General features: G+C 43.7%; 1 protein-coding gene across 1 annotated transcript; it reads right to left on the bottom strand.

Annotated features, from left to right (window-relative positions):
• Positions 1-408: 408 nt before the first annotated feature.
• Positions 409-14,373, bottom strand: LOC113201279 (vomeronasal type-2 receptor 116-like). The gene is made up of 6 exons (XM_077796594.1): positions 14,068-14,373; positions 12,487-13,287; positions 10,617-10,844; positions 8,407-8,530; positions 5,597-6,472; positions 409-497 (listed from the first exon to the last, which is right to left on the bottom strand). The coding sequence occupies exons 1-6, from the start codon at positions 14,188-14,190 to the stop codon at positions 409-411; spliced, it is 2,241 nt and encodes a 746-aa protein (XP_077652720.1). The 5' UTR covers positions 14,191-14,373.
• Positions 14,374-18,210: the final 3,837 nt, after the last annotated feature.

The following is an 18,210-nucleotide window of genomic DNA, read 5'->3' as shown; positions in this document are numbered from 1 at the left end:
GTTAATGCCCCTGTTGGCTGCCTTTCCTTTGTGGTAATAAATAAGCGTAAAGAGGAAAGGTTTGCTCAGCCTCTGGTTCGGGAGGCCTTGGTCCAGGTTCCGTTGGCCTGTGGCTTCTGGACCTGGGATGAGGCTCCCATCTTGGCAAGAGCAGGTGGTGGAGGGTGCTGCTCACCACGTGGTGCCAGGAAGTAGAAGGGAGAGGAAAGGAGTGGCAGGGTCCCAATGTCCCCGGGACCTAACTTCTCCCCCAGGCCCCTGGAGGCCCCACCAGCTCCCAGAGCTCCTCAGGCTGGTGACCACCCTCCATCTGTGGGCCCTGGGAGACCCTCGTCTGAACCACAGCAGTTACTGAGCACCTGCACCTACCCCAGGTGCTGACAGAAACCAGGAGGGAGGACACATCTCCTACAGCAGGTGACAGTGTGGCAGCCGCCTCTGTGTTACCTTTACATAGAGATTTCTCCTGTTTTCTCTGGATTCCTTTAGATCCAGAGCTAGTAAACTGCGGTCGACTGTCTGTTTTTCTAGAGCCCTTGCAGTCAGAGTGGCTTGCATTTGTGATTTTATTTTCTGAGATGGGATCTTGCCGTGTTTCCCTGGCTGGTCTCTCATCCCTGGGCTCCAGTGTCCCACCTGACCCAGCTGAGTAGCTGGATGGCAGGTGCATACCACCATGCCTGGCTTTATGATTTTTTTAAATTGTCATTTTAACAGCATGTGCTCCTGAGGTAGAGTTGGATACCTTTTATACACATGTATGCAATGTGTGACGATAAGATCAGAGTAACAGCGTTCCACCCCCTTAAACGTTATGAAGTTGGTTAATATGTAAGACGGTACATACTTGAGTGTGATATTTCCACACACGTATGTGACATGTGCTGACCGAGTCGGGTCGTTAGCGTTTCCGTCTCCTAGCTGTCCCTCTGTTGGAGCTTCAAGCTCCACTCCTCCAGTTGTGCATAAAACACGTGACAGCTTATCGTGAGCTGAGGTCCTCCCGTGCAGTAGGAGGCTGAGACCTCATCATAGGAAACAACTTCACAAGAAAAATATTTAGTAAGGTGTGAGTGGCATGTAAACTTAAATTTCAGGGCCCACATGAAGCTCACGGCCATGCCCGTCGCCTGTGGCTGCTTTGGTCCCGTAGCTGTGGGGCTGAGCCGTGGCCCCCGAGAACCCAGCCAACCACCTTCACGTCGGGTCCATCACAGGAAAAGCTGTGGAGCCACACCTCCAGCTGCCAGTTTCTGAGCGTTTTGAAATACAGATTTGCACACACCCATGAGAACTGTCCTTCATGGAGGAATGATTCACTAGGAGCCACCAGCAAATGAGGCTCAACCTTCAAATCATGTGCCTTTGAAACATGGAAAGTGACAAGATTCAGAGAGACGCAGGGTGCAGAGGAGAGCTCTGGGGACAGGTGGGTGATGGCCACACCTGCGGTGTGCTTGACACCCACGAGCTCTGCAGCTACAAGGGCTGAATTTCTGTGTGAACTTCGCCTAATTTGAAAGATACAGTTCCACGAGTTGTGAAGGTCCCATTGGAGGAGCTCGCTCAGGGAACAGGCACACGTTCGTCTGTCCCCCTTACACCCATGGCGACTGCCTTCTTCAGCAGCTGCGTCTTCACCACGACCGTGCCAAGGGGCCTTCATGATCGGTTCCCCCCACGTCTATTCTGGCTCCGAACAGTTCACCTGTCATTGCAAAGAAAGGCCGCGAATCCCGCAGGAGGGACAAACCACCCCCCGGGAGAGGACAGGCTGGTGATTCTGTCTCGCTGACGTTCCCAGCCCTTGCCTGCTTTTTCCTTCTGGGTCGCTCCTGGTGGCTGGGTCTCTCCCCTGTTGTGCCCATAATGGAACTATTCGGGTTGGTCGCTGCCATCAGTGTCCTGCAGGAGACCTGGCCACTGTCTCCTGTGGCAGGTGATGTGAACCATCCAGTCCTCTCGCCCCCTCCTTGGGCCTGGCCGCTGGTCATTGGCAAGGCTAATTTCTCCTCCACATGCTCTCTGCTCTCTGTCACCCTCCTCCACAGGCCACCCGCCTTCCCCTTCCTCTCGTTTCTGTCTCTCACTATCTACACAGTTCCCGCCCCAGCGATCCACTTTAGCAACCTCTTAGCGCACGACCTGCAGTGTGGACCAGATGGGGGTCCCCACTCACTCCCTCAGCGCATCAGCAGAGGGACGGACAGAAAGGAGGTTGACATTCTCAGGACAGTTCCCTTTTCCCCATATTTGATGATTCCTGTAGGCCAGGCTGTGAGAGGGTCCAGTGGCTTCCTGAGGGGCCACGGAATCAGAAGGAAGGTACCGTCTTCCTAAGCTCCTGGGACTAGGACACGCATAACTTGAGGGGGTCGTTCTGCTCACCACAGGGCACAGTGCACTTCCCTTTTGTAAAGCCACCTATTTCCCTGATGGCTCATACCACCCAAAGTGGAGAAGACCTGCAGTAAGCAATGGATATGGCTTTATGTGACATTTTTGGTCAGTTATTTCAATAGTTATTTAGAGAGGATGACTAAGCTATTGGGTCACTCTGGGAGATTGGCTAGTGACAATAACTAATATGTGAACACTCTTTTTTTTCTTGAAATTTTTAACCCCATTCAGAAAAATCTTTGTAATAACTCACTCTACCCTGACTCTTCTCCCCTAAAACAGAAGACTTAACGTGCACAATGGGGCATATAGTTATTTTTTAAAAATTTATTTTCTAATTATTCTAATGAGTTATATATTAGGGGCATATAGTTCTTAAGTCAAGAATTTTAGTTCATGACATGTCTGACAACCCAAATATGTATATCTTTGCATTTCTTATCTCAAAGTCCTCACTTGCATTTTTCTTAAAGCCAGACTCATTTTTCTACAGCTATTATTTTCATCAAAAATCCAAGAAAAGAGTTCTTTGGTAAAATTTCAAACAAGTACCCTTCTCTTGACAACCTAAAGAGTTGAAAACACAGGTATCACCTTGCAAAAGACAGGTAAGAGTGTTTATGTCAGCAACTTGACCAAACCAGGTAAAGATCATCACTCAGAAGCATTCTACCACTGTGCCCCTGTCATTTCTATCTTCATAATTTTACAAGACTGACTCTGGATTGCTCAGTTTTTGTAGCCTCCTGCTGAAATCAAGTGCTTTCCATCCTCCCTTGTTTTTAAAATATACTTGCTCCCATGTACCATGTCTCCGAGGACTTGACTCAGTTCTGCTGTTATTGCCTCTCTAGTTTCTTATTCTTTGAACGTTTACTGAGCATATCCAGCTAGTTATACTCATTCTTTGGGTATATATACACTGATGTTTTAGTCAGTTTTCTGTTACTATAATGAAATACCTGAAACTGGGTACTTATAAAGAAAAGAGTTTTATTTACCTAACAGTTCTGGAGTGTGACAGTCCAACCAGCATTGCACTGGCTCTGGCTAGGTCCCCTTGGCTACATCATCTCATGGTAGATGCCATCACAGTGGTGGGAATGCATGGGAGAGACAGAGACCATGGTAGGACAGGAGGCCAGAGTGAGGGGAGGGCCAGTGATAAACTCCCACTGGGTCCCACCTCCTGAGGTCCCACCATCTCCACACTGCCACACTGAGAACCACGCCTCCAAGACACGAACCCTTGGGATAAGAACCGCACCCCAACCAGAGCAACTGATGTCCACCCATCTATAGTATTTGCCATGCTACTGAAATTAACCTTCAGTGTTGCCTGTTTTAGTAATCTTTAAACTAAAAGCCATCAGGTTTCATTCAAGAGAGATTTTATGTCACACACATTTTTTTTTTTTTTTGCCCAAGTCCATTAAAACTCAAATACAGTGAGTGAGGCCATTTTTGAGAACCACTTCCACCCTCTCTGTTGACAATTTGCCGATGACTTCCTTTGCTTTTAGAATAAAATTCACGGTGATCGGTAAACCTGTGCCCCACTTACCTCTTCTCATATCCTCTCTCCCCTCTGTAGGTTCCAGCCCTCTGCCCCCCTCACACACACTTCAAAGCTGAGCCCAGCCTCAGGGCCTTTGCTTAGGATGTTCTCCTGCTGGTGATGCTTTTCTTTTCTTTTCTTTCTTTTTTTGTGGTGCTGGGGATTGAACCCCAGGCCTGGTGCATATGAGGCAAGCCATCTACCAACTGAGCCGTATCCCAGCCCTGATGCTCTTCTTTCTACCTCTTTGCCCTGGCCCTTCCTGCTCCTAGGACCCAATTTCTAACCTCATCATTAAGTCTCTGGTGTGATTCTCCCACCACAGGGAGACTCTTCCCCCTTAGCTGCAAAAACCACCTTGGAGAGAACAGAAGGAAACTTCTAATACTGCACGCTATGTTTTCCTGAAATCAAATTGTTGTATGTCTACAGGTTTCTCACAGACAGACCCTGGGCTACCATGTTCACACTTGTATTTAGAGGAGAAAACAAGTTTCCCTCCATCCCGTATCCTAGGCTGTGGCCTGAGAAATCAACTAAGAATGACGGATGAACAGGAGAAAGGCACACTTTGTAAGGGCCTTTATGTTTTTGCAACATGGGGGTGTCACAGAAAGCTATGAAAGCATGAGGAAATGGTTAGATATGGGGTAAGAGGTAACAGGGTAAGAAATCCTGGAGGAATGGCTGGAAGACAGACCTAAGGTCTAACTCCAGTAAGTGCTTGGCATGGAGGCTCACCCATCAATTAACAAAAGGTGAAGGAAGGTGGGCTTCTAGGGGCAGAGTAGACGCAAGGTAAATGCAGTGTAAATTTAGACATCTATCAAAGCAAATCTTTCCATATCATAAATTTCTGTACAAAACAATCAGATATATCAGTATATGCATTTGCCTTTTTTCAGTGAAGTTTGAATAGTGACCGCCCAGGGGCTTGGCTGCTGTGATTGGCTGCAGCTCGGCCAAATCTACAAAGCAGTATACTCTACCTTAGGCTGACTACTAAGCTAGGTTGCCGTTCATCATCTTAAGGACTCTGTATGGAGGTCCCCTAGGGCCAAATTTAGTTTGATTAACAAAAGTGTGGTTTCTCTATGAACAAAACCTGGGTTAAATTAATGTAACATATCAAGGGGTCCCAAAACATGGTGATATTCATATAGGAATTTGGAGTATTAAAAAGAAACATTTCAAATTACCGAAAGACTGAAAGAAGGCTTTATAAATGCTCTTGAATCATTGGGTAATTATGGCTAGATGAAGAAAAGGGATTTTTGTGGATATCAATGATGCAAATCAAGACAATATATTAAAAAATCCAAGTGGGAGACACGTAAAGGTGAATACTACACCCAGGTGAATACTACACATGATTAAGCAGTAAGAGAAGAATTAATTGGAGGAAATAAAAAAAATGCTGTTAGATTAAAAATTGAAAAGTTGACGGCTGTGTTTCATAGTGACTGTAGCATTAGGAGAGAGTCTCTTGACTTTGAAGGAAATCCCACATTGTAACTTGAAATCAGACTCTTAGATTTGAGTAGAATTTTCTCAAGGCCACTTGTTAACGTTAGCAAATGTGAGTTAATACTCAAAAAGGCTTGTTACTCCCACAACGAATTTTCTCTCTGGACTCACGTAGAGAGCTCCTATGTGGCCTTAATAAAACAACATAGCACTTGGGGACAAAGATGCAGCCCAGGAGCCCTGCGCTGGAGGCCAGGATGGAGAAGACCTCCACGGCCACCATGACCTTGCCCTTGGTGCTGTGGTGCACAGGGAGGAAGGTGAGCCAGACACTGCAGAACACCAGCATGCTGAAGGTCAGGAACTTGGCTTCATTGAAGGTGTCAGGCAGGTTCCTGGCCAGGAAGGCCACCGTGAAGGTCCCCAGGGCCAGGGAGCCCAGGTATCCCAGGGCACAGTAGAAGGCAGTGACTGAGCCCTTGTTGCACATGATGATGATGCGGCCATGTTCAGAGTGTGTGTCTGTGTCCACAAAGGGAGGAGAGGTCCCCAGCCAGACTCCACAGAGAGTCAGCTGGATGAGGGAGCAGCTGGGAATGATGAAGTTAGGTGCCCCTGACACCAGCCACCGCCTCATCCTTCTCCCTGGGACAGTGACCTTGAAGGCCAGAATCACAGTGACAGTTTTGGCCAGGACCGTGGAAACGGCCACAGTGAACACCAGTCCAAATGTGGTCTCCTGCAGGATGCAGGTGGCTGTGTTGGGACGGCCAATGAAGAGCAGAGAGCAGAGAAAACAGAAGGTGAGGGAGATGAGCAGGATGTAGCTGAGAGCCCTGTTGTTGGCCTTGACTATGGGGGTGTCTCTGTGCTTCACAAAGACCCCAAGGACAGCAGCTGTGAGTGCAGAGAAGCAGAGAGCCGTGCAGGCCAGAGCCATGCCCAAGGGGTCTTCATAGGCCAGGAAGGTCACTACCTTGGGGAGGCAGTGAGTCCTCTCACTGTTAGGGTGCTCGTGTGCGGGGCACTGGACACACCACTCTGCATCTGGGGAAAAAGCACAGGTTCATTGTTTCTTTTTCACAAAATCCTCACTTTTAAATGAAAGGAAATGGTTGTTTTTGCACTATCACTGTGAGAACAGCTGCCTGACATAGTCCTGAGATATGTAGAGAATTTCCTCTCTTCCTGACTCCAGGAGAAGACCACACCCACTCCAATGGGATCCTCAGAAGTTGTGGGCTGAGGTAGCCTCCCTGGGCTGCGTAGTGTCCCCAAGGACCTGGCTCTTCCGCCCTCTCTCTGCCTGCCCACAGTCTTGCTCCTGTTGAGCCCCGGGTTGACACACTTATGACATTTACTATTCCCCTAAGAAAGCTCTCCTGGTTACACCCAATGGAGAAGTCAGTGATGCAGCCCTTCTGGTTCATTCTACCTTTGTCACGACCATAATTTCTGGTGATAGTTTAAAATTTTTTCTTATTGGAAATGATCATTTCCTGTGAATATTTTGGTCTAATTTTCCATATAAGTACTGACAAGAGAGTGATTGAAATATTTGAATTTTGAATGGGAATATATGGCTGCTATGTGATTATTTTTATATTAATTGATATAGTAATGTGGTTACTGAAGAACAGGCATATCTTTAAACCTTTCTGTTCATTGAAAACAGACAGTGTGGGTGGTGACCCTCCTTTGTGAGGTGGTGGGTCATGGGTATCTTGTCCTGGGTGCCCTGTGCTCCCCCTGCCACGGCTCACACCTACTCTCACAGCAAGGATGCAGCCTCTGCCGTGGGCTCACGAATGGCCCTGTCTGTGCTTAGATCTATTTTATGATAGAACCAGCTGGCAGTTTCCCTGCTGACAGTCTTATTTAGGTTTCATAAGAAGTGCTCATGCAATAATACAGAATTCCAAACTAACTGACAGTGACTGTTTCTCATATTCCTTGAGATTCTCCTTCCTCGGCACAGTGAACAGGGCTCCTGGCATCTGTCTCCTGGCTCCTGGCATCATCTTGTGAGGGCTTGGCACACACAAGTGTGTGTGTATGTTGCATAATGGGTGCCGAGCCTGTGTGCCTTTATTTCTCTTTCTTATTTTACACACTTATTTGGTATTTAAAAAAAAATTCAATGTGAGATTTTGTTAGCTAACTTTTCCCTGAAGACATCTATTGACTTTGCCATGTGATTGAAATAAAAATGATTCTTACTGTTAAGATGATGGCAATTGAACAGTATTTATGGGGGCTCAAGTCATTATAATGTGTATTATTGATATCTTGAAAAACACAAATATTTTTGAATGAGTAATGCTATGTTTTCTATTTTCCAGGAATATATTTAATTTAGACATAAAATTCCTGAAATTAGAGATGCGTATAGAACTTATCTTCAGGGATCCCAGATCGTGTCTTGTTAGGATGCTGACTTCATATTTTCACTTCTTCCGTTTCTTGTTCTATGTTATATAATCTGACATTATAGCTATATTTATATTAAGTATGTGTGTTTGGCACAAAACTGTTCAGAGTTCATGACATGGCACAAAACAGAATAGAATTTTTTATGATGATTTATATACTTATCATTTGGTATGCAAAAGTGTTGGTTTCAAGGCCTCCGTGCACCCCCAGGGAGCTCTGTGCATTTGACATCTTACCCGCATGGACAGACTTTGCCTGATACGCTGGGAAACCTCAGATGGACACTGTCTCACCCGCACTGATGGTCAAGGACTGTGACCACTGGCCCAGCACCACAGGGTGCCTAACAGGAAAAGCCCTGCTGACAGAGCTGACACCTAACCGGGTGGCAACAGTGAGGTTAACATGGAAAGAGTGAAAGAGTGAGTGAGCGGGAAGATGGAGAGCAGGGTGCGCTGTGGCCCCAGTGTGAGGCCAACAGCCTTGGTGTCCTCACTTAGGACTGGTCAGAAGGCAGAGTGACCATGGGCCCCTCCCGCATCACCTACCTGTCTGATTGGAAATGTGTCCCTCTGGGCAAAACACACAAGCAAAGCAGCAGACGGGCCTTCCTTCCTGGGGGATCTTCCTGAATCCTGGGCGACAGCTCTGGCTGCACACAGATCGAGGAGTCTGAGGGAAAAGAGCCACAGTCATGATTCTGAGATTACCTGCGGCTTCAAAGGTGTCCATGTGTCTCCTAAGAGATCCTTGATGTTGGCAGGAAGTCCTCACCACTGCGTCCACCACTCCCACCGTGTTGACATGGCCTCAGCTTCTTGACCTGGATACCTGTGCTACCTTGACTTTGTTTTACTAAATATTCTCCAGGTTCCTGGTCATTTTCTTTCCTGCATCACCAGCTGCACCCCCAGCCTTTTCCCTCTTTGTATTTAACCTCTTCCCCCAAAGCTCTGGGATGCAAGGTTCTATGTGCCGATGATTCCAAGAGTTTCTACGCCTGATGGTATTTTTACCTGACTTTCATTCTTGGTTGGAAAAATGAAACCAAAACTACACTGGGATTTCTTCTCACTTCAGTTAGACTGGGAGTCATCTAGAACACACACACCATTAATTACTGGCAAGAATGTGGAGGAAAAGGTCCATGTATGCACTGTGGGGGAAGTTGACAATTAGTACTATTACAGATTCCGCAAAACCCAGATGGAACTACTGTATGACTCACCTCTTCCAGGTTATAGCAGCATAATTTACCATAGCTGATTATGAAATCAGGGCAGGTGCCCATTAACAGACACAAGGATAACAAGTGTGGCAGATATACATGATGGAGTTTTACTCAGTCATAATGTTGAGTGAAATTATGTTATTTGTTGGTAAATGGCTGGAACTGGAAAACATCATGCTAAGTGAAATAAGCCAGACTCAAAGTCAAGGGTTGAAATTTTTATTTCATGTGTGGAGAGAGGCTGGGAGGTGGGGAGAACAAAAATAGCAACTTACAAAAATAGAAGGGAGACCTACAGAGAAGAGAGGGGGATGGACAGGGAGGAGGGGCAGTGGGCATGGGAAGTATTGGGAATGAATTCTGTCAGTCTGTTCTGTCCATATGTGAATACACCCCAAATGAACCCGGCATTCATGTGGTAGTAGAATGCATTAATTAAAATAATAATGAATGACTATGACAAGAGAATGGAAACCAGTAGAGTAGAGCAAGTGACAAGGAATCGGGAGGGGGGAAGGGAGGCACTGGGGAAGGAGACTGATGAACTATGCTGTGGCCATGGATAATGAATCCCACTATTAGGCATGCTAAGAATGAACCCATAAAGCCGAGCAGGAGTACTGTTGACAGTAGCTGCTGAAAGGAGCAAGGTCAAGAGAGAAGTGATGAGAGGGCATTAACACCATGGTTTGGGTCTATTCTGCTGCGGGCATCATCATCCTGGCGTGGATTGTTGGTTGGTAGGTTGGTTGCAGTATGGGGGACTTAAGCCAGGGTCTTGTGAATTCTAGGCAACTGAAATACAATGATGTTATACTCCTAGGCCATTTTTATTTTTATATTTTGAAATGGTGTCTTGAAGAGTTGCTCACTGGTCTTGAACTTGTGATCCTTCTGCCTCTGCTTCCCAAGTAACTGGGATTATGTGCATGCACCACCCCACCCAGCTGGGCACCACTGGTACCAATGAACAATGCGTCATGATTGTTACTTCAGTCTCCTGGAACACTTGGTGGGATCATCCCAAGGCCAAAACCTGACATAAAGTCTTGCCAATACATTGGGATGTTGAGTAGAAGAAAGGCTGAGGACTGAATGGTATAAAATGCCAAAAGAGGATGGGAATGGTCTCTGCAAAGATGTGAGTCCATAGTTCACTCATATTCTTAGGGCATAAAAGCACAATGAAGATCCAGGCCATATTTAATAAAGGGTTTCAGGATCTATGGAGGGACATTTTTGGTATTTATTCATCTCCATTGTTACCCCTTTATCTCCATTCATTAACTTTGTTCATTTCATTCTCTCACTTGCTGTTTGAACTAATTACAAAAACTAAAAAAGTGATGGCTTCTATAAACCTGCTCTTTGTATAGAGCTCAGCTTAAAATACGCAAACGGAAGAAACATACTACAAGTACAGATGGCAGGGGTGAGTTTAGTGCCAGGTTAAAGGTCACGGTCAGGCTCATCTCAGGGCCCCATCCGGATCCCTCCCATGAACCCAACACTGAACTGGGATCGTACCTCTGTGAATCCAATAGGCCATTCTATCATCTCCTCACTGATGACCAAGCCTTGACCCAGTGGACTCCTGGGGACAAACTGTCCCACTTTAACCAGCAGCCCGAGACCAGCAGGGAAATTCACAGCGTTGAGGATGTCATACTGGGCCATCTGGCTGCTCTTCTCATCCAGGGAGATGTGGTCCCCAGCGCTGTTGGTAAACCAGAGGTTCTTCAGAAACGGATGCAGCTGCAGGAGGCAGAGTTGGACATGAGGAGTGCATCTAAATGAAAGATGGAAAACCATATGTGCCAGGAAGTCCATCTCTTCTACCTCCCCTCACTCTGAAGTCACTGGCATTAGTGTCTCAGTTCTGTTTGGTGGCTACCATCTCATGGATTCAACTGGGAAAAACCCTTCTTTCTCTGAAAACAATGTTGGAGTGAATGAATCCAGTCAAAAAAATTCTAGGATGATGTCACCAGGGAGGCCTTGGCATGGACTCCTTGCAATCTTGACCAATCAGATCCATTTAGGGCTTCTCAGGGGTCAATCTTTGCACACTGAAATGGTCACAACATGGACTGATGTGTTGCTGGTGTTAGTAGCATGAGTGCATGAATATGTCAAAAATCATGAGAATGTTTACATTGAATACGAGCATTGCTTATGTGTCAATTATACTTCGATAATGATTAAGAAAGCATGATGTGAGTTGTTTTCTCTCTATGCCCTCAACCTTTTTTTGGAAAATGTCGCCATCTTGTAATATTGCAGGTAGTGGTCTTTGCCTTAAAATAGAAAAATTGAAACTCCAGATTCTAATGATCTTTCATAGAGTGTGGTAACACTGAATCTCTGGGATCTGTGACACTACGTTGGGAAGGTAAATGCCTGTTGTTCTTTAAATAAATGTTGTTTAAGTCTTCAGTTTTGTGGAGTTGAAGCATTCTAAATAATCCACAATTATGTCATTGAGTTTATCTTGTTAAAGTCAACTAGTTTTCTTAGAATCACATCTAAATAAACTCAATATGGCATATCAAATATTATTGTTATTCAAAATATACAGATGGTAAATTAAACTCGATGGCATAACATTTCACACCTCTGTAATAAAATTTAATTGATTTACTTGATAAATTTCATTAAACAATTTGTCCCTTTTCATGAGAGATTATAAATGTGTTCCTTGAATGGGTTATTGATTCAGATAAGCCAAGTGGAAATTCAGAAAAACCCATACAGGACCCAGGGAAATAGCCTGAGCTGACAGGCATCATTGGTGGCATAACATCTAAAAACGGAACCATAATCCCTTTCCCAAGCTTGTTCCAAGTTTTTGATGAATAGTGATGTCAAAACCTGATTCATTCTGCAGAGTCATTTTAGGATACTATTAGGAGCCATTTCTCATCTCTCTTTTCACTGAATGTATCTCCTAAAGGACTTGGGACATAGTATTTTAGGTGGAACAGCTGTTGACAGATGTGGCCACCATGTCAGTATTCTCTACATTTGTGTGCACTCTAAGGAAATGTATAGGTTTGATTACTTATTGCCCTATCTGTTCTGTCATGGGCTGTGTTTGGATACTTTACATAATTTTATCTTACATGTGCAAGTATTTTTGATGTAACATTTTTTTTTTTAATTTCAGGAAACCACAGCCTCCTCTAGCAGAATTCTCCTGATACAGATAACAAGTATCTGTACATATCCAATTATCTGTATATGGCAATTACCTGTAATATATCCAGTGTCAAAGAACTGATATTTCATTTTTCCTGATACTTTGATGTTAAGATGAAAACAAGGCTATGCGATCTGCAGTATAATACCCACGGATGCCCTCAGTTGCAGGCATGACCTGGTTCTGAAGGAGGTTTACCTGCCAGGGATGAAGCCTAAGCTGGTCTTCTAAAGATCCCATTTCAGTTTTCTGAACAAGCATGTTATGGAGGACGTGGGCCACTGCATACACAGCATTATAGATGAAGTAGCTGGAGTCAGACAGGGTCATCATGTCAATTACTCCCGACACAAACTCCAAGGATGCATTTGGAGGGCAATTATAAATTTGTCCACATAGTGACCCAGCCGGTGAGCAATGAAAGAGATGCAACCACAATTTAGAGAAGTAAAAGTCTTCCGGGTAGTGGGAAGGGGTCACTGTCTGGAGGAAGTGTCTGAAGCCAGGGATTTCCCCCTTGTGAGGTGAGAAGGAGAAGCCCCCGTGGAAAGAGTGCAGCATGTGGTTCATCTCGTGCAGGACGATCTCCTGCTTCCCTGCCATGATCCACACCTTCCCTGTGGTTAAAAAGAAGTCTGCTGCCATGTCCACGGTGATGAGGCTCCCTGCTTCACCGTGGAGTATGTGCACGTTTGCAGAGGAGACTCTGATCCTACTCATGAAGGTGATATCCCCTGTCCCATACATTATCTTAGTGACAGGGAGCTTTTCTGTTAAGGCCACACAGATACCATTCTTGACCATCTCTGCTCTCAGATCCCTCAGGAACTGCTCTCCTTTCAAATCATCAGACAGGAAGAGCGCCACCCACGTCCAGCCAAAGTGCAGCAATAAGGAGACCATCGCATGGGCCAGAGAGCTGTCCTTGGGGGCCATCTGATAGAGCGATGGAAACTGGTCTTTATCACTCAGCATGGGATCAAAAGGTCCATACGTGACCTGAATGAGCAAAGAAAAATATCAAGATTCTAAGTTCAACTGGACATGGGGTTGCTTTCTAGGGCATGGCACAGCAGAATTTTCTAGGTGAGGGCTCACAAATGGATTACTGCCGGGGAAAGGGAAGGAGTGCGGTTTCAGTCAGTATGTTCTCTGCTGTGACCAAAAGATCTGACAACAACAATTAGAGGAGGAAAGTTTACTTTGGGGCTCATGGTTTCAGAGTTCTCAGTTCATAGACAGTCAGCCCCATTTCTCTGGGTCCAAGGTGAGGCAGGACATCATGGAAGAAGAGTGTGGTGCAGAAAAGCCACTCTTCCTGCCAACAGTCACCACCCAGTTACATCAGTGGATTGATGCACTGACTAAGTTGAGGCTCTCATAACCCAATCATTTAACCTCTAAAATGTCTTGCATCATCCCACTCATGAGCTTTTGGGGGACACCTCATATCTAAACCATAACAAATGCTGTAGAAATTGCCCAGTTCCCTCCTTCTGAACACAGGGAAGACCATGATATCCTGCCCCACATCCTTCGGGAAAGGACACGTGACTTCCCTTAAAGTCAATGCGCAAGATCCCCATGTGCTTTTCATCTCAAGTAGTGGGAATAAAGGTGGAATAAAAGGAGGTATCTTGCAACCTCTACAATTCCTTGGGATCTGTTTTATCCCTCATGGGATATGGAATCCCAGCAGTCAAATTTCCCTTTGATTAGATGTGAGGGACTGTGATTGGAAGAGACCCAAATTTCTCCCCAGAATTTATAGCCACCTACCTGTGGGGTCCTGTAGAGCTCTAGAAGGGTTCCAATCTCCGCCGAGAATGCTGACACGGTCCCTGCAATGACGGCAGCAGACTTGCTCTGTGTCTGGCAGTTGTAATTAGGGAGAGTCTGCATTTTCCCAGACAGCCAAAGCAGAGTGCTCCACAAGGTGAACTGGTCACTGGAAAAGGCATTATAGACATGGAAACCTAAGGTCAGGTTGGGGAGCAGGTGGGAGTCCTTGTTGATCTCCTCGATGGCAAAGTAGAAAGCCAGCACATACTGATAGTTCTTCCAAAGCCAGCTAAACACAGAAGAAGAATTAGAGAAAATGGTCCAATCATGTCATCCAGGGTAACTCCTCTGTCAAGCACAGAGACAATCTGGGTTAGACTCAGGCATCCACCTCAGAGATTTTCCTTCCCTGAGAGATGGAGCTGGTGTGAGGAAGGTTTCCCAGCACAGGAAGACCATGCAATGGCTCTTTCCCCGTCAGGAAGCAAACTGAGAGCCTTGCAGGGCATCGTGAGTGGGTGAGGTGACATTTGCCTGGGTCATACAGCTGCCCAGTGGGCAGATTTGGTTCTCAGTGTCCTATAAATGGGAGTTGCATCATCACATGCGCAAGACAGCAAGGTGTCCTCCTCTGGGGACGTGAGTGAGGGGTGCACTCTCCCCTTGGCAAACCCTTTAGCAAAGGCCGTGGTGCTTCCCAACCTGTGGTCTGTGTCTAGTTAGAGGCAGACGCCAAGACGCAAGCACTTGGACTCATGTGTCTGCAAGTGTTTCAAAGGGGCACACTTGCCAGTTCTTCAAACCACTGGGATCAGGATCCTCCACCATTCCACAGGGGGCACTTAGAGTGGATGCTTTCTATATTCTTCTCCTTCATCTTATCACAGCTGTTTTATCCAATTACATTTTCTATGAAAGTTAATATTTGATGAGAACATCCAATTTATTTCCATAGTCTTCAAACTGATTACTCAACTTAAAATATTTCCCTTTCTCTTTAGTAAATTCTTTCTCATTTTATGTTTGAACATTTGAAGCTTTTCTCTAAGTAGATTTTCCAAAAATATTGGTTGTTGAATTGTAATATGGCCATTGTTGTTTTTTTTCTAACAGAATTCATATTTTGTTTAATCTTTATGAATTTCTTTTCTTTGTTTAGAATTGACCTAGTTTTTTTAGAATATCTTAAATTGCAATCTTATTTAAATATTCAAAAAGCTTCACCTTTTCATGAATTATTTAGACTTAATATTTTATACTATTGGTGTTTTAGTTCATATCCATTGTTGCTTATGGTTTGATTCTGTGATTTTCCATATACGGTTTTTATTAATCATTTATTTTGTAGGAACTCTATAACTGAATATTGGTGAAACATTTTTAAGCAGTTACCAAGTAACAATGTTTTATTTTAATTCCATCTGTTTTCCCATTATTTCCAATAATTTTATCTGTATCGTTGCTATTCAAGGATATTTTCTGTCACTAAAACATATGGTCAAATGTTTTTATTTTTCCATAAATAATTGATAAAAATATTTTTTCAGTCCATGAAGGACTTTGATATGGGCTAAATAGAGCAGAGAAATTTTACAGCTGGAGTTTGTCCAATTATTGATTTCTATCTTTGTCCTATTAAATTAATAACAATGAATCAATAATTTTGTTTACCTTTAAGCATTTTGTCTTACTTGTTCTGATACTTTAAATAAAGGAAATATTTTCAAAGGCTTAAATTTAAATTAAACTTATTGTTTTAACTGAGAGATAAAATATAAAAATTGTCCATATTTATGAGGTACCACGTGAGGTTTTCATTGTTTAGTGTCTAGTTTCAGTTACACATGTCTACTCAGTTGTTTCTCTCTTTACATGGTGAGAACATGCAGAACCCTTTCTCTGAGTTATTCAAGGACACAGTCATCATCGTTGTCTGTAGTCATCCTCCTGGTAAGAGCACACCAGTCAATCCTGCTTGTCTAACTGTAACTTAGCACCATAGATCCACCTCTCCCACCCCTCACCAGTCCCTGTTCACTCAGCCTCTGATAAACTGATTTATTCTCCACTTCTATGGGATCACCTTTTGAAAAAAATTCAACTCCCTCCAATGTCCCCAGTGCCTGATCAATGGGATAAGACTGAAGGAGTGTTTAAAAAAAAAAAAAAAAAAAAAAAAAAAAGACTGAAGGAGTGGTCTCAATAGATGCTGAATTTTTATCCTATGTCTTTAAAAAAGTATAGATTCACAAGTCTCAAAAAAAAAAGACGTAATATATGATAATGACATACCTAAGAATAAAACTAACCATAAAATGAAAGGTCTTTACAATGGAAATTATAGAACATGGAAGGAAGAAATTAAAGAAGACTCAAGAAGATAGAAAGACTTCCCATGTTCATGGATAGGTAGAATTTGTATTGTTAAAATGTCATACTATCTAGAACAATATATAGTTTCAATGAAATCACCTTTGACTTTCTTCACAGACCCAGAAAAAAAGTCTTAAAGTCTTTTTTTTAGGAGGAAAAAAAGACCAAGAATAACCAAAGCAATTCTAAACCAAAAAAAGCAATGCTGGAGGCATCACGATAGCTGACTTCTAATTTGACTACAGAGCTATAGTAACAAAAACTGCACAGTAGTGGCCTAAAAGCAGATAGATAGGCTGATGGTAGAGAACAGAAGACTCAGAGACAAATCCACACATCTACAGTCATCTGATCCCTGACAATGGTGCTGAAAACATTCTTTGGAGAAAAGACAGCCTTTAACAAATGGTGCTGGGAAAACAGATTCTCCATATTTAGAAGAACGAAACTAGACCTCTATCTCTCGCCCTGCACAACCATAAACTCAAAGTGGATAAAAGACCTAGGAGTTAGATCAGAAAATATGCAACTTCTCAAAGAAAACATAGAGTCAACACATCAACAAATAGGCACGGTCAACGACTTTCTCAATAGGACCCCTAAAGCTCAGGAAATAATGGCAAGAGTGACTAAATGGGATAGTGTCAAATTAAAAAGCTTCTTTATAGCACAGACCTACAGAATGGGAGAACATATTTGCTAGCTACTTTTCTGACAGAGGATTAATACAGAAAATGTATAAAGAACTAAAAAAAACTTTACACCAAAACCTCACAAATGATAAATAGGCAAATTAATTAAGCAAACACTTTTCAAAAAAAGAAATACAAACTGCCAACAAATATATGAAAAATCTTTCAATGTCATTAGCAATTATGGAAATGCAAAACAAGTCTACATTGAGATTTCATCTCACACTAGTCAGAATGGCAGTCATCAAGATCACAAATAATAGTAAATGTTGGAGGGGATGGGGAGAAAAAGGAACGAACACTTTACACTGTTGGTGGGACTGTTCATTGTACAATCGCTATGGAAATCAGTATGGTTCCTCAAAAGACTAGGCATGGGGCTGGGGATGTGGCTCAGCGGTAGCGCGCTCGCCTGGCGTGCGTGCGGCCCGGGTTCGATCCTCAGCACCACATACCAACAAAGATGTTGTGTCCGCCGAGAACTAAAAAAAAATAAATATTTAAAAAAAAAATTCTCTCTCTCTCTCTCTCTCTCTCTCTCTCTCTCTCTCTCTCTCTCTCTCCTCTCTCACTCTCTCTTTAAAAAAAAAAAAAAAAAAAAGACTAGGCATGGAATCCAGGTATACCACTCCTTGGTATTTACCCTGAAGAACTAAAGTCCTCTTATTCAGTGATGCAGAAAAATTCAAAATAGCTAAACTATGGAACCAGCATGGGTATCCATCAATGGGCTAATGGAGAAAGAAAATATGGTTCATACACACAATGGAGTTTTATTCAACCATAGAGAAAAATGAAATTATGTCATTTACAGAGAAATGGATTGAACTTGAAACCATTATGTTAAGTGAAATAAGAGAAACTCAGAAGGTCAAGGGTCACATTTTTTTCATACCTAAAAGTTAGACAGGAAAAATGAAAAGAAATGTGGGGAGATGTTATGAAAATGGAAAGGAGATCAGTAGAGGAAAGGGCCCAAGGGGTGGGAGGAGGGGAGGAGAAAGACGTGCTGGAGGGTGATAGTGGCCAAATTATACTGATATTCGTGTGCAGGTAGGAATATGTAACAACGAAT

Source organism: Urocitellus parryii, chromosome 3, assembly GCF_045843805.1.
Source record: "Urocitellus parryii isolate mUroPar1 chromosome 3, mUroPar1.hap1, whole genome shotgun sequence".
Taxonomy (NCBI): Eukaryota; Metazoa; Chordata; class Mammalia; order Rodentia; family Sciuridae; genus Urocitellus; species Urocitellus parryii.
Note: the sequence above shows the minus strand (reverse complement) of the source record. Positions and strands in the feature narration are given on the sequence as shown.

Bases quoted from the DNA above. Each gene is read 5' to 3' on its own strand.
- LOC113201279 (XM_077796594.1), bottom strand. From the start codon at position 14,190: ATGCAGACTCTCCCTAATTACAACTGCCAGACACAGAGCAAGTCTGCT. The intron at 8,531-10,616 runs GTACGATCCCAG...CTTTTCCCTCAG, and splicing joins GGCCTATTGGATTCACAGAG to ACTCCTCGATCTGTGTGCAG. The intron at 498-5,596 runs GTGAGTCCAGAG...GCAGTTTACTAG, and splicing joins GCCACATAGGAGCTCTCTAC to CTCTGGATCTAAAGGAATCC.